Genomic DNA, 20,965 nt, shown 5'->3' on the forward strand with positions numbered 1-20,965 from the left:
TTGAAATGAAATATGACTAATTGAAAAGAATCAGTCTTTATTCTTTAGTTTCAAGTCTCTTTAGCAGTCTTATCCTGTGTTCTTCATTGCAGAGTACAATACTTATTTCTTCACATTGACAACCTTGTGGCAAATTTGTTTGGACACCTTGTGTCATGTTAAGTTAGTGACTTTTTTGAAGGAGAAAGGGGAGAGAGATTTTTAATCCTTTTGGGTATATTTTTATTTTTTCATCATTTGTAAGTGATAAGAGTTAAACACTGAATTTAAAAAAAGGAGTATAGAGTAGCTGCTTCCTGGCTTCACTCTTCCACTCCTGAAAGCTGAGTCCTCAACCTGTGGAGCTGCAGCAGAGAGCCTTCCAGCAGGTCCTAGGGAAGGGGGAAGTGTTCCAGGGAGCTAGTGCTATTCTCCCTTAAGATGAGGTCTCCTTGTTTTGGCTTGTTTTGGAGAATACGGCCCTATATGCTTTTCAAACTGCAGAAGGCTGTGTCCATTATATGGCACTTTGCAGACCAGACTCAGTAGTCTGGGGGCTGAAAAGAAAGCCTTATGTCTTTTTGACTGTCGATTGCGTCATATATTCAGTTTCATCTATGCTGGGCCATGAGTGTGCTCATGCAAATGCGCCTTTATATGGTAAAATATAGTTGTATGTCATTTGGGGATAAATTCTGGTCTACTTCAAACAACAATGGGAAAGGAAATTGATTTGTTTTCAGCAAAATGTTTTTTTAAATTCACCTAAGTGGTAGTGATCTTTTATAAAGGGTGCCTTCAACAAATGTATTTCTAATATTAAATAACAAAAGAATAATTAAGGATATCCCTTAGAAAGAATGAACCTGGTATAGCTGCTCGTATTTTTTTTCACCCATTGTGCCCACACACTAGTTTTAGTATAAGGTTGTTGCTGGTTTTCCAGGTTGCTAGCAATGAAGGTGATTAAGTACTGTACTTGGAAGCACTATTAAAAAAAACCCACAACACCCGCAACAAAAAAACGAATGATGAGGTCTTTGACAACAGATAGATAAATAGGTGAGATGTGGGCCTAACACCTTTTTTTAAATATCCTTCTAACATTAAATCAAATGACAAAGATTAATATTCAGTTCTGCTTAATGCAGTTTATACTGTCAGCCTTTCTTTAGCTCTTACCCTGAGTAATTTAAAATCTCACAGTAGATAGAAACACAGATGCTGTGAGAAGAAATAGCAGACTGTTAAAAAATGTCCTATTTTCCAGGGGAAATGCAGATTACAAATTTAGCTTTAAATAACACTTTCAGGAACTGAATACATTAATAAAATGACTTATTCTGAGTGGCTTTTGTTGTTGCTTAATAAAATATAGCTCATTTGCATGTCAGTTTGAGCTAACTAGAACCTTTAAGCATTTTGAAGAATTTCCTTAAGATGTTAGACCCAGATCTTTGGAAAATAAAGTGATATGCAGTGACTAATCCTTAGATATTTTGTAAGAGTTCTTAACATGTTGTGTTCTGCAACTGCATCATAAGAACGTATAGCAATATATGGTACCATTAAGGTTCCTGGTACTGAAAAAGGGATTTTATGACATGAAAAGGCCATTGGATTAGGATATTTGAATGGGAGAAAAGATAAACTATGGTGTGTATAACTGTTCAAAAGGAAGAGTTAGGGCAGGGGTGGGCAAACTTTTTGGCCTGAGGGTCACATAAGGTTTCAGAAATTGTATGGAGGGACGGTTAGGGAAGGCTGTGCCTCCCCAAACAGCCAGGCGTGGCCTGGCCCCTGTCCCCTCTCCGAACCCCCTGCTTCTCGCCCCCTGACTGCCCTCCCCCCCCCCCGGGGACTCCTGCGTCATCCACCCCCCCCCCGCTGTCTGTCCCCTGACCGCCCCCAGACCCTCCACCCCTAACTGCTCCCCCGCTGCCCCATCCAACCCCCCCCCTTCCTGACTGCCCCCAGGACCCCTGCCCTATCCAACCACCTCTTCTTCTCCCTGTCCCCTGACCGCCCCCGGAACCCCTGCCCCTCACTGCCCCCCACTGCCCTATCCAACCCCCACCCTTCATGACTTGTCCCCCCCCAGGACCCCTGCTCCATCCAACCACCCCTTCTCCCTGACTGCCCCCAGAGCCCCCGCCCCCGTTCAACCCCCCCCCCGTTCCCTGCCCTCTGACCGCCCCCACCCCATCCACACCCCTGACCACCCCCCGAACTCCCCTACCCTCTATCCAACCCCCCTCCCCCGCTCCTTGTCCCCTTACCACGCTGCCTGGAGTATCGGTGGCTGGTGGCGCTACAGCCGTGCCACCCAGCTGGAGCCAGCCATGCCCCGCGCAGCACAGAGCATCGGGTCAGCCCGGGCTCTGCAGCTGCGCTACCCCAGGAGCTTGCAGCCCCGCTGCCCAGAGCATTGTGCCGGCGGTGCAGTGAGCTGAGGCTGTGGGGGTGGTGGGACAGCAGGGGAGGGGCTGGGGGCTAGCCTCCCCAGGGCAGGAGCTCAGGGGCCGGGTAGAATGGTTCCGCGGGCCACATCAGTTTGCCCACCTCTGAGTTAGAGTAAGGTGTCAACTCTCATAGCTTCCAAGAGGATTTTTTCCCCTTAAAACTGGCAGTATAGAAAGCAAAGGAAATCCATAAAAAGTTGGTGGTATTAATGATCTGTCTCAAAATGGCATAAGACAGAGCATCTTAAAAATGAGACAGAACCTCTGATGGTAGCTGGTCCCATTATACCCTGGGCATTACAGCACAGTATAATGCTCAGGTATAATGATACCTAACCACTTTGAAATAGGTAAAGAACAGAATTTCAGCCTGAATGCTCTTTCTTGAACATTTTAAATGTGAGTGAATTTTTGTAGGTGAGTCATGCCTGGTAGCATTAATTACTACCATCGTAACATTGTTAAATGAAGGATATTTTTTAAGGATCCCATAACATAGGAACTAAAATTTGCAGCTCAAGCATGTGATGCAAGAGAGGGAAAGCGTCACTGGGGCCCCAATTAACAAAACGAGACCCCGTTTCCTGAATCAGTGCCTGAATGTGTTGAGCAAGAAGACTCTATGTGAAATAGGGTGTTTATTTTATAAGGCATCATTTTCTTCACTGACAGCAATCTAATAATTTCTAATGGAATTTCCAGGTCTATATTTGAACTGTGGGGTCACGGAAAATCTGCAGAGGAACTGTACACATCTCTGAAGAACTACCCGATGGAGAAGATGGTATGTGTATAAAAATCTAGGTGATTAATTTCACAGTCACACAGGCTAGCATTGCAATTTGTACTAAGCAAAAGATGTTTTTTCTTTATTTTAGGTTCCATATCTACAGTCAAACTCAACATACAAAATACATATTCATGCATTTAACAAAACACTGACACAAGAGGAAAAAATTAAAAGGATAGATGTAAGTGGATTTTTTTAAATCTATTTTCAACTTCATGTATTCATGAGTACTACAATGTTAACACATTTACGCTTGTGTTGGGATTTTCAAAAGGGTTTAAGGGAGTTAGTTACCCTAATCTTATTTGAAATTGAATGGGAGCTGTGTACCTAACTCAAAATCTGTTGAAGATCCCACAGTTAGTACTTTTCCTAATAGATCTCACTCAAAACCTTTTTATGAAGAAAAACAAATATCAGTGTACCTATTTTACAGATGGGGAAACTGAGGCACAGAGGTGTTAAGGCCAAAATGTTCAAAGTTGGATGGCTAAAGTTAGGCAATGGACTTCTGGACACAGCACCTCTGGAAATCTGGCCACGTTCAGGTGCCTTTACTTTAGGAATTTGTGTTTGGAAAACTTTGACTTAAGTGGCTTGTCCAATGTGATACAATGAGTTAGCTGCAGAGCTGAAAATAGTCTTCTGATTCCGGGTCCTGTGCCCAATCTGCTGGACCATGCTGTCTCCTCATTAACTAGAATAGTGTTTTAATCAAGAAGCATTGGTAAACGAATGGTCATTTTTGTATATTCCCATGGTCTTTTAGAGAAATAGTGACTACTGTACTTATGCAATCTTTATAACCACCTATTTTATATACCTTGCTGAAATTTTCACTATTGTTGATTCTAATTTTTGTGGTGTTGGGTTGCAGTAAGGAAGTTTGAGCAAAATTCCTTCAGCTGTTTCTCACTTACAAGGGAGTGGGGTGAATCCTCTCCCTCCCCTCTCACCCCCATTATGGCTAGAATATTTTTTTAAGTGGCTACATGAAAAATGTCCGAATTTTTAAACTAGACCTTGGTGTAGCTATAGTCCTTACTGAGAGCAGGTACCTTTTGGCTTGACTTGAAAAAAAAGTTTTAATTTGAAAATTCCATATTTAGTATTCACAGTAGATCTCTTTTAGAAGTGAGCAATGCACATGTAATAATAAACACAGTGGCTCCTGACCTATCTTCAATCCAAAACCATTCAGACTTTCTTTATACATCAGAAAGAAGCTAAAGAGTGCAATCTCAATCTTCTTGTCCCCTTCCCGGTTTTCTGGTAACTTTTAATGTCTTATTAACAGATGTTTTGTTTTTCTTGTCCTGGCTATTTAAAAATTTCCCCAGGAAGTCTAGAATTTGTTTTTGCTATTTATACAGGCTCTGGAATTTCTGCCATTTGAAGGGAAAGTGAATTTAAAAAACCCAGAACATATCTTCTGGATTCTGGAAGATTATGGAATGGACCCTAACAACATTCCAGAAGAACCTCTTGATTTATATTTTGGTAGATGGGTGAGTGGTAAAAACTATATCACGTTTTAGTAATTCGCATAATCAGAAAAGCTAGATTCTAGCATCATTACTTACATTTAATTTCTAAAAAAAATAAAGTTTACGTAAATTTAAGGCTTTAAAAAAATAAGTGATAAATTCTCTGCTTTTTAAAAATTTACTAGTTTATGTCACCATATATAGTATAATGCAATGATAATGCAGAATTCTAGGAATCCTTATTGTGAGTAAGAAAAGGCAGGTTAATTCATCAGTGCAAACAAAAATGAAAAGATTAAGGTGTCTGTGAAAAGAGATTAGACATGAGAGACCCAGTGAATTTTAGTGCCACTGTACATCCCCTTTTTGGCAGCTCTGCCAGCACAGAGGAGCTGTAAACCTGTCCACTGGGGAGTTCTCCAACATAGGAGCAAGTCTCTGCAAGGCACAATACTGGCTTAATAGTACTACACAGCCTCCCTGTGCTACCCCCAGAGTAAAGTTGTGTGGAGGGAGGTATTTGGCTGAAGCACCACTCTCTAGCTGTTCCAGGATCTCTGAATAACTTCCTGAAGCTATAGGCAGCTGGATCCAAATTAGGGCATCTCTGAGGCTGTTCTAACCTGGCCCTAGGGACTCTAAGCGGCCCCGGATGACACCTACGTAGCAAACATCATTCTGGGGTGTATTAGCAGGAGTGTTGTAAGCAAGACACAGAAAGTAATTCTTCTGCTCTACTCTGCGCTGATTAGGCCTCAACTGGAGTATTGTGTCTAGTTCTGGGTGCCACATTTGAGGAAAGATGTGGACAAATTGGAGAAAGTCCAGAGAAGAGCAACAAAAATGATTAAAGGTCTAGAAAACATGACCCATGAGGAAATATTGAAAAAATGGGTTTGTTTAGTCTGGAAAAGAAAAGATTGAAAGGGGACTTAATAGTTTTCAAGTACATAAAAGGTTGTTACAAGGTGGAGGGGAAAAATGTGTTCTTAACCTCTGAGGATAGGGCAAGAAGCAATGGTCTTAAATTGCAGCAAGGGAGGTTTAGGTTGGACATTAGAAAATCTATCTAACTGTCAGGATGGTTAAGCACTGGAATAAGTTGCCTAGGGAAGTTGTGGAATCTCCATCATTGTCGAACCTGCTCTTCAGAATCTCCAAACACCTATCAGGGATGGTCTAAGATAATACTTAGTCCTGTCATGAGTGCAAGGGACTGGACTAGATGACCTCTCAAGGTCCCTTCCAGACCTATGATTCTATGAACTTGGGACCTCAGAAGTTGTTGACTCAGCGTAAATCAGAAGTTGAGGTTCATAGAGCAGAACATTGGAAGTGCCGGACTTTGTCCCCATCTACACTATATAGGAAGTACTGCCATGTTTTTTAAACTGGCTGGGACATGTTCATCTGATCCATGTACAATAAAAGTGATTGATTTGTGTTCATACAGCAGTGTCTTTCACAATGCGGCCATGGTTCAGTCACATTGGCATGTCCATATTCTACCATGCTACCTGCCTAACTATATTTGTATCAGTGCATCCTGGGAAAATCTGAACTAGTCTCTTGTACTGCTTCAGCAAGGATAGAGCATCCAGAGGTCATGTTCACAGGTAGGACACTCTTGGATGTCCTAGTGCAAAAAAAACTAGAAGGAAGGAAGACTAGCCAACCTGTTTACACAGACTTTGATATCTGGACAAGACCCCTAACCAAGTAGTAAGATCTGGTTACAAGAAGACAATTGTGACCACGTGGGCTGCTAGCAGGAATAATACTTGGTTAGCTCTTCGTTACTAAGAGTATTGTCCACCTCTGTCACTAATGTAGAGAAGGCCTTGAGTTGCTGCAACACTGTGAAAGGCCTAAAGTCATTGTTGTCCCTTCTGTACTGGCTTTTTAACAATATTTAAACATAGAAACCTGTTTTTGATTCTACTATGGTTTGGCCAGACAGTTTGTATTGGATTGAACTATGCTGGCAGATTAATGTTCTAATGTGGTTTGACCCTGCCTATGTTGGTTCTGTCCAAACTGTGTTAGAAATATGATGGTTGAAATTCTCATGTTTGCTATTTTTTTTTCAACAAGTTCTGGTCTGAAGACAGTTTGCTTTTAACAGCACTTAAACATAGCTTATAAACATAGCTGGAAAACCAGTGTATCTAGGACCTTAATGTAGAACTTAAGTGTTTTGTGTGTGTAGCCATGAATTTACATAAATACATTAATATATTTGAATTTTTTAAGTTTAGCTTTAATTCTGAATTTTCTGGGCGTAACCAGGTGGCTTGCACCTCTAGCGTATGTCTGCATTGCATCTGAGAGCAAGCCTGCCAGCCTACGTCTACAGACATACCCTTATGGGACAGAGGCGTGGGTCCAGCTGACCCTCCTCACTAATAAGGTGATCAGGTGTCCAGTTTTTGACCGGAACACCCAGTTGAAAAGGAATCCTGGCGCAGACCAGGCCGTTGACTGTCCGGTTGGCGGCGCCACCCTGTGGGGCTGGCGTGCTTTTTGCTAGCTGCCGAACTGTGCGGCTCCCAGGAAGCAGCTGGTGTGTGTCCACCTCGTTCCTATGTTTAGGGGCAGCCAGGGGGCTCTGCACACTGCCCCCACCCCAAGCGCCGCCCCCACATCTTCCATTGGCCGGGAACTGCAGCCAATGGGAGCTGCAGGGGCAGTGCCTGTGGACAGAGCAGCATATAGAGCCACCTGTCTACGCCTCCGCATAGGTGTTGGAGGGGGGAACATGCCGCTGTGTCTGGGACCTGCTTGAGGTAAGCCCCACCCGGAGCCTGTACTCGAGCCCTCCCCCCCCACCAGCGCCCCTGCCCCAGCCCTGATACCCCTCCTGCCGTCCAAACCCCTCAATCCCAGCCCAGAGCCCCCTCCCACACTCCAAACCCCTCAGCCCCCGATCCTGCACCCCAAATCTCTCATCCGCGGCCTCACATCAGAGCCCGCACCCTCAGCTGGATCCCTCACCCCTCCATCCTTTGCATCCCAACCCCAGCCCGCACCCTGAACCCCTCATTTCTGGCCCCACCCCAGAACCTGCACATCCAGCCCAGAGCCCATACCTCCTTCCACACCCCAATCTGCTGCCCCCTCCCATACTCCAAACCCATCGGCTCCATCCCCCAGTCCAGAGCCTTCTCCTGCAACTCAAACCCCTCATCTCTGGCCACACCACCCAGCTGGAGCCCTCACCCCCTCTCTCATCCCAACCCCCTGAGCCAGCACAGTGAAAATGAGTAAGTGAGAGTGAGCAACGGTGGGGGGGAGGAGGGGAGTGATGGAGTGAGTGGGGGTGGGGCCTCAGAGGAGGGGCGGGGCATGGGTGGGGCCTTGGCAAGGGTGTTCGGTTTTGTGCGAGTAGAAAGTTGGCAACCCTACTTACTAAGGAGGCACATCTGAATAGGGATCAGCTGATTCCCCTGTAAAAAGTAATAGGAAATGGAAGGGGATAGGCTGAGAGAATTTCAGGGACTGCCAGAGAAAGCAAGCCTGGCAGTGGCTTTTGGAGATACCTCAGGGCAGAGACTAAGGCCAGCAAGGTAATTGCTTGATGTTTTTGTATTTTTATTTTTGGTTTGTTGTTTGGGGGGTGGGGGAGGGAAAGCCAGAAGGACCTGCAGGACTGATCTGGTTTGAATTTCCTTGGGGAGCCCTGAAGAGAAAGGAGGAAGGTTGAAAGTGGGGGCCTGCGGAGCAAACTCAGGCCACAAGAGGATGCCCCAAAGGCAGCTGAACTATAACAGTTGGTAATTGCAACATCCCTGTAATTGATGTATAGCCTAAAGTCTGGGAATTTTACTAATAGGCCAATTCTTTTATAGAGAAGTCTCATTTCTATATTTTCAGTGGATTCAATTCAGGTGGCATACTATTCAATGAAGAATGCCTGATATTCTGTTTGTGATGTAGTATTATTAAGGCTGTTTATTAGTCTACTTATGTATTATATCCAGGGCCATCACATTGATTTTTTCTAAATGTTTCTACAGATTGCAGATGGGCAAAGGGAGCTTATTGAGTCATACAGTGTAAAAAGGAGGCATTTTATTGGGAACACAAGCATGGATGCCTGCTTGTCTTTCATCATGGCAAACCATGGGAGAGTAAAAGCAAATGATGTCGTGTTTGATCCATTTGTTGGAACAGGTATTTCTTTTTCTACTGCTGAAAAAAATTGGGTATTGCTTGCTTTATATATGTGTGAAAAGTAAGTTCTTCAGGGGAGGGGCTGTCTTTTTGTTTGTTTGTACAGTCCCTAGCACAGTGAAGTCCTGGTTCACGACTGAGGCTCCCGGTCTTGGTTCGTGACTGGGTGCTGCCACAGTACAAATAAGAATAATTATAAAATCAACTGCTTGGTTATTTCCCAAAGTCCTGTAGGGGAAGTGGTTATAACTTCAGAAGGACTGGGTAGATTTGCTGAAAATGTAGAACAAAGTACCTTCTCAATTCTTTATTTACCTCGAGTAACATTTTAAAAAGTGCCTAAGTCCCATTTTCAGAAGTTATGTAACTGCTTAGGAGCCAAAGTCACTATGACTGTCAATAGAACTTAAGTTCCAAAATGATGTGAAATTTGAAGTTAGACTCCTAAGTCGCTGTAGGAACTCACAAGGGGCAACATTCTTAAAACATTTTTGTAGGGGAGTTGTTAGAATAGTATTGAAGAGCAGAGAGCACCCCCGACTGTACACATTAGCATGGCAATTGTGGGAACACATTCTTCAAGGGTGGAAATAATGAGCTCTTCCTTGTGTCCTAGGGAAACGTGGTGACAAAATTGTCCACTTCTTTCTCTGGCTGAGGTTTTTTTTTCCCTTTTCTGACAAGTCAGCAGGGGGAGCTTTCATTCCATTTATTGGATCGCTTGTGAGGCATTCAAGTACCTTTTCCTGCACCTTGTTTGAATTTGAAATGGAAAAGCGTATGTTTCAGGATGTGCCATTTAAGTAGATTATGTCAAGATAATTTCATCAATTTCTTCAAAGGATATAGATGAAGGAGGGCAGTGGATGTGACTTAGTGAAATCTAGGTGAACTTTGATCAGGTATCCAGAAGGAATTAGGGGAACAAGACATGATCTAAAGGTATCTGTGCTAATGTAGATGGGAGGGGAAGGGAGTGTTTAGTTGGCAGGAAGGGTCCAGAGAATGAATGACCATGTTATATGTTCTTTATCATCAATTTTGTATTCTCTATGATTCAGTTTTAAAGCGTGACTATTTGATATAGGTGGGAGGTAAAACAAGAGACTTATTGAGTGGTCAGTTCATGTGTCCTAACTCTTCCTTTTTTGCAATCAAGAAAAAATTTATTAGATGAGCCAAGTACTCTTTCTTACTCTCTTTAGAGGACTGGGTGGTATATCATACTTGGGGACAGGGCTAGCTAAATTTGTCTTGACTTTCTGGAGGCACTGCCCATCTGTTCTGGGGGGTTACAGTCGAGAAGGGAAATGGGTGACTCCTTTAGGGTGAGTAACCTTGTTTTTCCCGGATCCAATTAACAAAGAAAAGTGGAGGACAATTTTTTTTCTCCTCATTTTTACTTAATTTGAATTCATTAATTTATAAGCGTAAGAGGTTTTTTTTTTTAAATGCTCTGAAATGGCATATTTAGCATGCATATTTAATGAGTGTTAAGAATACACAGATGGTGATGGGTAGCATTTGATTAATGTAGCTGTGTGAAACTCCTCTTCAGATTACGGCTAAAATAAAAATCTGTATTATAAGCACAAAGGGTCAGATTGTGAACCCCTTACTCACATTGGTTAGCTGTTGACTCTTACGGAACTGTCCCACTCACTAAAATGGGAAGATCTGTATGCATAACCACTCAGCACTGTGGGTCGCAGGTTCAGAGTCTGGCCTATAGTCACAGTGTAAGGCCTTGTACTATTATGTTAGGCTTACTGTCATGGACATCTCCTTAGTAATAATTTAACCCAACAATGCAGTTTCTCTTTGGAAGTACACTACTGCCATCCTTCTCCTTATTTTGGAAGCTGTTCAGGGCAGAGAGGAAACACTTGAATCCCTTTTATATACTGTTCAGATGTAGCATACATATATATACCCAAGACAAATGGTAACTGTACACAGTCCTATCCATCACAATAACTGGCTCATTCTGGCCATACTTGGATAACTTTAAAGGGACATTGTCAATTTAAAATCTAATTATAAAAATGAGTTAGAATTATTTCAGGTACTGCATCTGACACTGTCAATTGTTGTGGCTTTTTACAATTACATTTTCCTAATATTTTAATTTCTCTCCCCTGTTGCTGTGTGAAGCATTCCCACAAACACGGACACTGAATTTACACAAACTGCTGTGAAATGGACAAAGTAAACTAGGAAAAACTGAGAACAATATTTTCCCCACTCTAATATTTTACTTTAAATAACCTTAGGGATAAGTTGTAACAATAGAAAGTTTAAAAAAACTATCAGAAGGAAGTGATTTTTAAACTGATATCCATTTAAGTGTATTATGGTAACCGGAGGGGAGTGTAAGTGCTGAACAAACCAGCTCTTCCCAGATGTTTGATTCTATAACCCAGCAGGATAGAAATGTAGCACTGGAAGGGACTTTGAGAAGCCATCAAGTCCAGCCTCCAGCACTGTGGCAGGACCAAGCAAATGTAGACCATCCCCGATGGATATTTATCCAACCTGTTTTTTAAAACCCCCAGTGGAGGGAAGGGGGGATTCCACAACTTCTCTTGGAAGCCTGTTCCAAGGCTTTACTTACATTTTTTCCTAATATCTAACTTAAATCTCCCTTTCTGCAGATTATGCTCATTATTTCTTGTCCTACCTTCAGTAGACATCAGGAACAATTAATCACAGTTCTCTTTATAACAGTCCTTAACATATTGGAAGACTGTTATCAAGTCCCCCATCAGTCTTCTTTTTGCAAGACTAAACATGCCCACTGTTTTTTATGTTTCCTAATAAGTCAGGTTTTGTAAACCTTTTATCATTTTTGTTGCTCTTCTCTGGACTCTCACAAATTTGTCCACATCTTTCTTAAAGTGTGGTGCTCAGAATTGGACTCAGTACTCCAGCTGAGGCCTCACCGGTGTCAAGCAGAGCGGGACAAGTACCTCCTGTGTCTTCCATGACACTCCTGTTAATAAACCACAGAATAATATTGGTCTTTTTCACAGTTGAGTCACATTGTTGACTCCTATTCAGTTTGTGATCTATTATAACTCCCAGATCCTTTTCAGTAGTACCACCACCAAGCCAGTTAGTCCCCATTTTGTAATTGTGCATTTGATTCTTTCCTTCCTATGTGAAGTACTTTGCACTTGTCTATTGCATTTAATCTTGTTGATTTCAGACCAATTCTCCAATTTGTCAGTCATTTGGATTTCTAATCCTGTCCTCCAAAATGCTTGCAACCCCTCCCATCTTGATGTCATCTGCAAGTTTTATAATCATACCCTCTATTCTATTATGTAAGTCATTATCTTGGCTACTGCAGTGTCGTCTTGTGAAGATGGCCCACATCTCAAGGTTTTCATTCCATCACGTTTTAAGGCAATGCCCTTTAGTACATGGGAGTGGATGCCTGCTTTGCAGAAATGGGCACCCTTGTGAGCAGACCGTACGATCAGCCTCCAAAGTTAAACGAAGGTTCAGTGAGGAGAATAAAAGGGAAAATAGTGTTGGCATACAGGGGACCTCACAGTAATATTATTTCTAATAGAAAGGGGCAACTGCCATCTGGGTTACAATCAGAGTGGTACATGTGTTTTCAAATTTCTCAGACTCAGGTAGCAATATCCATGACAGCAGGCGATACACTTTTATCTTTTCTTTGCAGGTGGTCTTCTTATATCCTCCGCACGGTTTGGAGCATACGTGTGTGGTACTGATATAGATTATAATACTGTCCATGGATTAGGTATGTTATATATTTTCTTTCTGAACAAGTTAATTCTAACTCTTCAGTATTTAAGTATCTTTTATAGCAGGTATTAGTAGATCCAGGTATGAAAGGAGTATTCCTCTTCACAGGGTTTGTTTTGTGAAACATCTGTGATATATCAACTCATTTATGGATATAGTCTAGCTAGGCAGTACTCTGAATATTAAGGATCAGTAAGATATAAAGATGGGATTTTTTTTTTTAAAGTTTTCTAATACATGTAACTAGTTTAACTGCCAATCCAACAATATTGAGTGATGGTATCTGGAGTGGCAATGCCTGGCATGGTTCAGTTTAGTGGTAAGATTAGCAGGTAGATTGGTTTGGCTAACAGTGATGTCCCAGAGCCAGTGAGTCATGGGGACAAGCATAGTGAGGTTCTATCCAAACTTCTTAAACGTGACTGAATGAGGAGGAGTTGGGCTTTGAGATCGGTGTTTTCTTTGCAGTGGGTTGGAACTCACTAATGCTCAATTTTAAGTATTTTGGCTTTAATACCAGTTTGTATTGGCAGTTTTTGTTACTAAAAACTGTTTAACTTTTTTGAACTTTTTTTAGAGTTGTCTAGTTATATTGATAGTGCAGTTCAAAGTAGTGGAATTCAATATTACAACTATATGTTCCCATTGAGATATTATGCCTTATGCCACAGGTGTGTATTTCTTAACCTGCAAATATTCAAGATGAGAGAAAATTATCTTCATATTAAAGTTAGATACAGATGTGTTCTCTCTTCCTGTTAAATTCCAGAGAAGTACTTTCATGGTGAGAAATGACTGTTGGCTTTATTGAATCCCTTTAGTTTTCTGAGTTAAATTAGGATAAAAGGTTAGCCACTGTTAGTCTACCATAGGGATTAAAAAAAAAAATAGACCACTGCTAGTACTAGTGGCACCATCCTGTTTTGTCGTACAGTAGTTATTTTCTTAGTAGTTTTCAAAACCTGAAGTTCTAACAATATTTTTGCTACTCTGAAAGATTCTTGTGTAGATTAAATTTGATGTATGAATAGGGTTTTATGTGATGTATGTTAGCATAACATGAGTTCCTTGTAAACTTTCCTCACAATATCTCTGTGAAGTAGGGGAGTTTAATTGAACTATTCTTCCTCTCATTTGCATTATGGAACAACATAACTGAAATAGAAGGCTTGACTAGAATAACTTCTGATACTTCAAAGAATCCCGACAGCCAGTTTCCACAATAAGTAGAACATGTCTGGTGACGAGATCTTAAATTGTTTTTATTTAAGGCAACTACTCAAATATGAATCCTATGAAGTGTTGTGAGATCTACTGTTGAAAAGCATTATATAAGAGCTAGGTAATATTATTATTCTCTTATAATAAATAATGAAAAATCAGAACACTTTTGCCACATCTAATTTGCCTTAAATCAGTGATTTTTCATTTGCGGACCCCTTTGGAAATCTTAGACATAGTCTGCGGACCACAGGTTGAAAACCTCTGCCTTAGACTATGCCTTTTTTATTTTCTTGTAGGCAAGGCTAGCAGGAAGAACCAGAAGTGGAGAGGACCAGATGAGAATATCAGAGCTAACCTTCGGCAGTATGGTTTAGAGAAGTACTATCTTGATGCACTCATTTCTGATGCATCAAAACCTATATGGAGGAAGGAAATGCTTTTTGATGCAATTATTACAGATCGTAAGTTGATTAATGTCCTAAATATATATGATTCATAACAGCCTAACTGTGGTATCCAAAAGATTGGAACTTGGCTCTTAATTTGTGTAAACTGGAAAAGTTTGCATCTACCATCTTGACATAAGCGTGGCCTGCTGGAGACCACAAATCTGCTAATAGAGTGTGCTGGAATCTGTGATTTCCACGTTAGAAATGATGAACATCACAGGCAGCATTGTAGAAATTGGGGCTGCATTTTGACCACTTCTACATTTAATCTGAGTATGTTAAATACCTAATGAAATATGGACCAGTGTATTAAAGCATTGTAACTATAACATTTTGTTTTTTTGTTTCGTTAACTTATTTCCACTGAAAGAATAGTATATTTCTGAATAGGAACCAATCTTATTGTCTCCTATACCTTTACTGAGTCATACTTCTTTCTACGTTAGGAGAGGTTTCTGTTCAATTTTTAAGTTGTACTGCATTGCTCTTGGGCCTGGATTCAAACACTATTGAAGTCCATGGAAAGGGTCTGACCGACTTTAATCATGCCTTCGGTTAAGGCCCTGAAGTGCTCATTGAAATGATTTCAAACAAACTCTAGTGCATCTTCTGCACACTTGACTACCAGCAATGGTAAAGATCTGAAAGGTTCTCTGCTCTTTTGAGTCTCTTTATTAGACGCTATCTCTCATGAGCAGGAGACCTAAAAGGCAGTGCAGTCTGCTAGACTAAACGTGGGATGGGGAGCCAGGAACTCCTGACCTCTACTATGGCTCTGCCCTGCCTTGCTGCGTTCCCATGAGCAAATCAGTGAAGACTCTATTCTGTTGCCCTTGTTCCTGGGGAATGTTACTTTGCTCCAGGAGCAGTCCCATTGATTTCATTGGGACCGCTGGCCCATTGCGAGTAAGGGTGTTAGAATCAAGCCCTTAATCTGTGCTTCAGTTTCCACATCTGTAAAATGGAGATGATGCCATGGTGATAAGAGCATTAGGAAAGCTTACAGAAGTGTTGAAGATGAATTAATGTTTGTACAGCATTCTTAAAGCTTTGCAGAGATGTGTAAAAATAAAGACTTGTGTAGTATATTTAGGAAAACTATTTTGAAATGTAGACAATTACAACCATTTTGAAATATCTGTTATAGATTTTTCTAGGTGCATTAACAGGGGTTTGTTCTTCAGACTTTTGTAGTGGGGTGGCTGCTTACTGAGCACCCCTTGTGGCCAGGTGTCGCTTTGCAGGCACCCTGCCCCTGTTAGCCCCCCTCTTGTGTGTCCCTTAAGCTCCTCCTCCCCCCCACAATTCTCTCTTTTCTGGCTAACAGCATCCCCACCTGGGGCTGGTTTAATAATAGAAAAGGTTCAAACAATCCTCAGTCCTTAATAACAAAATAGTTCAAACAAACAATCATCAGAGAGTCCCCAAAATAAACTTCATAATGCCGACACACAAATTCATATTTAGTCCCGGTTCTTCTGCCACACACAAAGCTTTGCTCTACCCAAGTCTGCGCTAACCAAATCTGCCAGTCCCAGACCTTTCTGGTTGGAGCTCTGGCCCTGGCTTTCTTCTCTTGTCAGTGTTTCCCCTTGTCTTGAGGGAGAAGCTAGTGTATATACTACCCTCCTCCAGAGAGCTGCTCCCAATGGGCTGAAAGAGAAGGGAGCCCTGCCCCGCTCTGCACTACAGGGCTCCTGATCGTAAAGTATTCCAAGTATTTTACAAGGCAATAGATAGTGGTATGAAACAGCTACACAGGTGAGCTTAACAGCCATAGCAAGAGCTCAGACATAACCTTGGACATTACGACCTGCTTCCCTGAGATGGGGAGAGAAGGCTGTTGGCCAGGGCACTAGGGATAACCCATATCTTTCTGAAAAATGCAATTGGACTTTTAGGGTCTACTTGGGCATCCAACCAGGGATAAAAAGAAGAACCTCGGCTACATACATTGTCTTATACTTAGATGGTAGAGTAGCAGAGACCACCTTTTTGTTCTGTTTGTTCAGTGCCTAGCACACTGGGCTCCTGGTCTATGACTGGGGCTCCTAGACACTACCACAATACAATAACAATCTCTTTCTGAAGCTCCCTTTCCCAATGCTGCCCTGCAGCATCAGTGTGGCAGGGTCCCTTCCCAGGGCATACCCCTTCGAGGCACAGTGGGGTCCTGCAGGCATCTTGCCCTCAGTTCCTTCAATTACATACTTTAAGTGCTATTGCCTGCAAGTAACACTCCACTTCCTGGGGTTCAATTTATTGGCCCAAACCCTTTCTGAGGTTTTCAATTTCATTCTCATTCCAGGGCATCTGGTTCCGAGTCCCCCCTCCCCCCCCCCATCCAGTTACCTCTGAACCCCAACGAGGGAGCTCTGTCAGTCCCACATCAGCCCCTGGCCTCTCTGGAGAGCCAGGCCATTTCCTGGGCCTTTTCCGATTCAACTTCTTGGTATAGGGTCTTCTGGCCCCCTCTAACCATAAAAGGGTCATTAAACCCCATTACAAGACGAAGCAAGGGAAGGGGATTAACAGCGTCACGTGTTGGAAATGTAAAGAAAATATTTTAGCCAACAAAATCATTTAAAAAAAAAAAAAAAAAAGAAAACCACTTCAGCACCATGTTAAATAGTTTTTAAGTGGTTAGTGTGCTATTACACTTGACTGTTTAGTGTCTTACTGATAAGAGACCTTTTTGAAATAGCTTTAAAAAAGTGAGCCTTAGGATCAAGATAAACTTTTAATGGATACATCTTGAAGAAGTTAATCTTATAAACTTTTTGCAACTGCTACCACATGTACACTATTGTAGAATTTCATGACGTTATTTGTGTAAAGGGTGAACTCCTGAGCTCGACATTGTGTACTTACTCTGTATAGCTCCATATGGAATACGAGAAGCTACTAGAAGAACTGGTTCACAAAAAGAAATACTTAAAGCAACGGAAAGAGGGTAGGTAAGCCTTTTATTCATTGTACATATCAATGTGTTAAAGGAAGGCCAGCCACAGTTTTAGAAACTTACTTCATTGCTGTCCTTTAACCAAACAATTTTAAAAAGTACCACCGTCACTACATAGCTTGCAAAAGTGACTGTCATTGCCCGTCTTCCTAAAATCCTCCTCCTCCTTGGCCATGCAAGTTTTCTAGCTTCTAAGTCCCAAACTCCCTCTCTTACATTTACAAAATAGCTTCACGTCATCATCCCTGTCCTTGAACAGCTCTATTTAATCTCCTGAAAGTTCCAGCATCCAGTCCAAAATTGCTTACCTTTGTTTTAAACCGCCATGTCTAGGGCCCTACCAAATTCATGATCCATTTTGGTCAATTTCATGGTCATAGGATTTTTAAAATAGTAAATTTCATGATTTCAGCTATTTAAATATGAATTTTCACGGTGTTGTAATTATAGGGGTCCTGACCCAAAAAGGAGGTTGTGGAGAGGGGGGGTGCAAGGTTATTGTAGGGGGGTTGCGTGCTGCTGCTGGTGGCGATGCTGCCTTCAGAGCTCGGCAGCTGGAGAGCGGCGGCTGTTGGCCGGGAGACCAGCTCTGAAGGCAGAGCTGCTGCCAGGAGCAGCGCAGAAGTAAGGGTGGCAATACCATAGCATGCCACCCTTACTTCTGTGCTGCTGCCTGCAGAGCTGGGCCCACAGTCAGCAATCGCCGCTAGCCAGCTGCACAGTGCTGAAGGCAGCAGTGCAGAAGTAAGGGTGATGTGGTTTGATATTTCCACCCTTACTTCTGCGCTGCTGCTGGCAGGGGTGCTGCCTTCACAGCTGGGTGCCTGGCTAACAGCTGCTGCTCTCCGACTTCCCAGCTCTGAAGGCAGCACAGAAGTAAGGGTGGCAATACCGCGACCCCTCTAAAATAACCTTGCGACCCCTCCCCCCGGAACTCCCTTTTAGGTCAGGATCCCCAATTTGAGAAACACTGATCTCCTCTGTGAAATCTGTATAGTATAGAGTAAAAGCACACACAAGACCAGATTTCATGTGTTTTTCATGGCCATGAATTTGGTAGGGCCCTACCCATGTATTTTAGTTTCACTTGCCTTGCCCCCCCCCCCCCCCCCCCCCCATCCTCCCTTTGTGCTCACCTGCAACAGGCATTCTCTGTCCTGGCAGACAATCTCTCCATTGTTGGGATGACAGCCTGTTCTACTGCTTGGCCTTGATTTTCTGCTATTTTCAGATTTCATCTCAAAATGTCTCATCCTCCTTTGATTCTTACAATAATGCTTATGAAAGACACTGTACAAAATAGTTGTATTTCAAAAGTGATTTTAGTTGAATAGTTTTCTTTGCAAATTCCATCCCTAATATTTAAAAAGCCACTGCGAAAGAGTTTGGATGCAGATTTCTCATTAATTTTAGTGGGACTTGGTCATCTAATACCCTTAACTGGCTTTGCAAATCTCAGCCTGTTGTTCAAAAAATAAAATAAAATTGTGGCTATTACCTGTTCAGTATTTTTTTCAATATTTAGCACAGAAAATCACATCTCCATTTCCTCGAACTATCATCTGAGTGATATCTTTTTTGACTTGTTAAACTCTGCGGCAGAGTACCTGGTGATGGGAGGAAGATTGGTGTACTGGCTACCAGTTTACAAACCTGAGTACGTACTCTTCTAAATGCCTTGATATCTAGTCTGTAGTAGATAAAAATTATATTATAACCTAGCCATAATTTCTTCCAGGGCGGGATGTCTCTAGAACTTCCTACTGGGGTTTAAGAGGGATTCCTACAATTTTCATATATCAAAACTGGGTGAGTGAAGGAGAACAGAGTTTGGAACAATTTTTGAAAGGAGAGAGAACCATGTGCTGCCACTTAGAAATCAAAACTTTTACCGTATTTTTTTGCAAAAATGCATGCTATTGATAAAAGAATGGTATGTGACTGGAAAACCAGAATACTGGAATCCAGGTAAACATCAGAAGCTAAATGCACACCCCTTTAAGAGCAGGCAATATTAGTTTGCCTTTTTATTGGGGCTTGACCCTTTTAAAGAGAGAAATTCTGGACAATTAAATTCTCCAGGTGAGTTCAGAGGTCTGGTGACCAAGAGGAATCATGACTGCCAGGCTATATAAGAAGCTGTCTGTAGCTCAGAGACAGACTTGCAGGTAACTGAAAATGCTAGCTGTTCAGCTGCGTAGGTATGGGTTATGACTGTGGTGGACTGGGCAAGCTTGCCAGGGGTCAGGTGGTTCCCCGTGAAGAGAGTGAGCTGGAGTGGAGTCTGCCGGAGGGGCTTGGCTAATGAGGCCTGAGAGAGACCCAGGAGAAGACCAGCTTCCCTTGTCCCTCCACTGCACTACCAGGAGAGGGTGAGCTGACACACCTACCATGAGAGGAAAAGGACTGTTGTTTCTCAAAGCCTGGAGAAGGTGGAGAAGAGCAGAGAACCCTCTGTCAATAGGGCAAGGAATCATTTGGCCCTGGGGGAGGGTATATGACTTACCTGGGTATGGAAGGGCAGTCATGCATCAACATGGGTGATAGCTGAAGCCTGTGCAGCAGGAAGGCACTGTGTACCCCCAGGAGAGCAAGCCTGCACTAACAGGGCAGAAGGACTATTAAGTCTGGGACAAGCTAGAGAAATTAGTTTGGTTTGGCCTTGGGTGATTCTTGGAATGGGAAGTATTGACCGAGGGTTAAACTCCCAGTCTTTCCCAGGCAGATGGACGGGGTGGACAGCTGCTAAAGAGGGGGAAACTGAGCCACGGATGTGACTAGATGCAAGGAGAAATAAGGACTCTGTTACAGGCCATGGGACAGACCATAGGTGGGGAAAGAAGGAAGTATTTTCTTCACTTTCAGATGAGAACTGAGGGACAGATGTTGACTTGCCCAGGGTAATACTGGAAGTATGTAGTAGAGCTGGGAATTGAACGTGAGTCTCCTAAGTCTCGGTCCAGTGTCTTAGACAGAGTTATACCTGAGCCTCTGGAGTTACAGCATGTCAGGGAAACCTCTTGTTATGTCAATAAGATAACAGAAATTGCGTTCTGAATGCCAAGGCCTTATATGCTCCACAGCAAGCTGAAACTAAATTTTGTGGAAGAACCTTTGACTTCTGTGACATTCCGTTGCAGCAGACTGGAAATTTTGCAGAGCTTATTTAAATTTTAAAAATGGAGTCTTTTATTGAATTCAACATGAACAAAAATGCTGCCAGTATAATAGGCCATGTTAAGTGGAATTCATTTTATGCCCTTCCACACTCTGTTTTCAGTTTTTTGTGAGGGCAATATAGAATTGTGTCATGGAAATTTAGTTTGGGAGGGAGGTGGAAGCTGGATGTGTTTGGCAGCTGGGTAGGTGATATTTGAGGCTTTTTGAACCCCAGAAGGATATGGGAAGCAGTTTGGGATTGTGGGCTAAGCACATTAGTTGGATGTTTGTGATAAAATGATGAGCAATGACATGGCTAATTGGAAATATAGACATTTAAACTGTCATCCTTAGGTTGACTGAAATGGATCATATGTCTCTCAGAGGTATTGTTTCAGGCTGTCTGCAAACTCAAGGAACAATATTGTATTGTTATACATTAGCTCACATTTTTAAAGTTTTCTTTGCAATTAGGAGTGGAAAAGTGGGGTGTGTGTGTG

General features: G+C 42.3%; 1 protein-coding gene across 4 annotated transcripts in view; it reads left to right on the forward strand.

The window, feature by feature from the left end:
• The window catches only part of TRMT11 (tRNA methyltransferase 11 homolog), a 53,284-nt gene that overhangs the window by 9,281 nt on the left and 23,038 nt on the right, over positions 1-20,965 (forward strand). For 3 of the 4 annotated variants that reach the window (XM_005280210.5, XM_024113828.3, XM_042847997.2), the window contains exons 4-11: positions 3,144-3,225; positions 3,320-3,412; positions 4,605-4,739; positions 8,735-8,891; positions 12,586-12,666; positions 14,192-14,356; positions 17,225-17,297; positions 18,832-18,963. In XM_005280210.5, coding sequence (XP_005280267.2) covers positions 3,144-3,225; positions 3,320-3,412; positions 4,605-4,739; positions 8,735-8,891; positions 12,586-12,666; positions 14,192-14,356; positions 17,225-17,297; positions 18,832-18,963 — 918 coding nt within the window. The remainder of the gene's footprint in view (positions 1-3,143; positions 3,226-3,319; positions 3,413-4,604; positions 4,740-8,734; positions 8,892-12,585; positions 12,667-14,191; positions 14,357-17,224; positions 17,298-18,831; positions 18,964-20,965) is intronic. The other variant, XM_005280211.5, reaches the window with a different exon arrangement.

The sequence above is a fragment of the Chrysemys picta genome, chromosome 3 (genome assembly GCF_011386835.1).
Source record: "Chrysemys picta bellii isolate R12L10 chromosome 3, ASM1138683v2, whole genome shotgun sequence".
Taxonomy (NCBI): domain Eukaryota; kingdom Metazoa; phylum Chordata; order Testudines; family Emydidae; genus Chrysemys; species Chrysemys picta.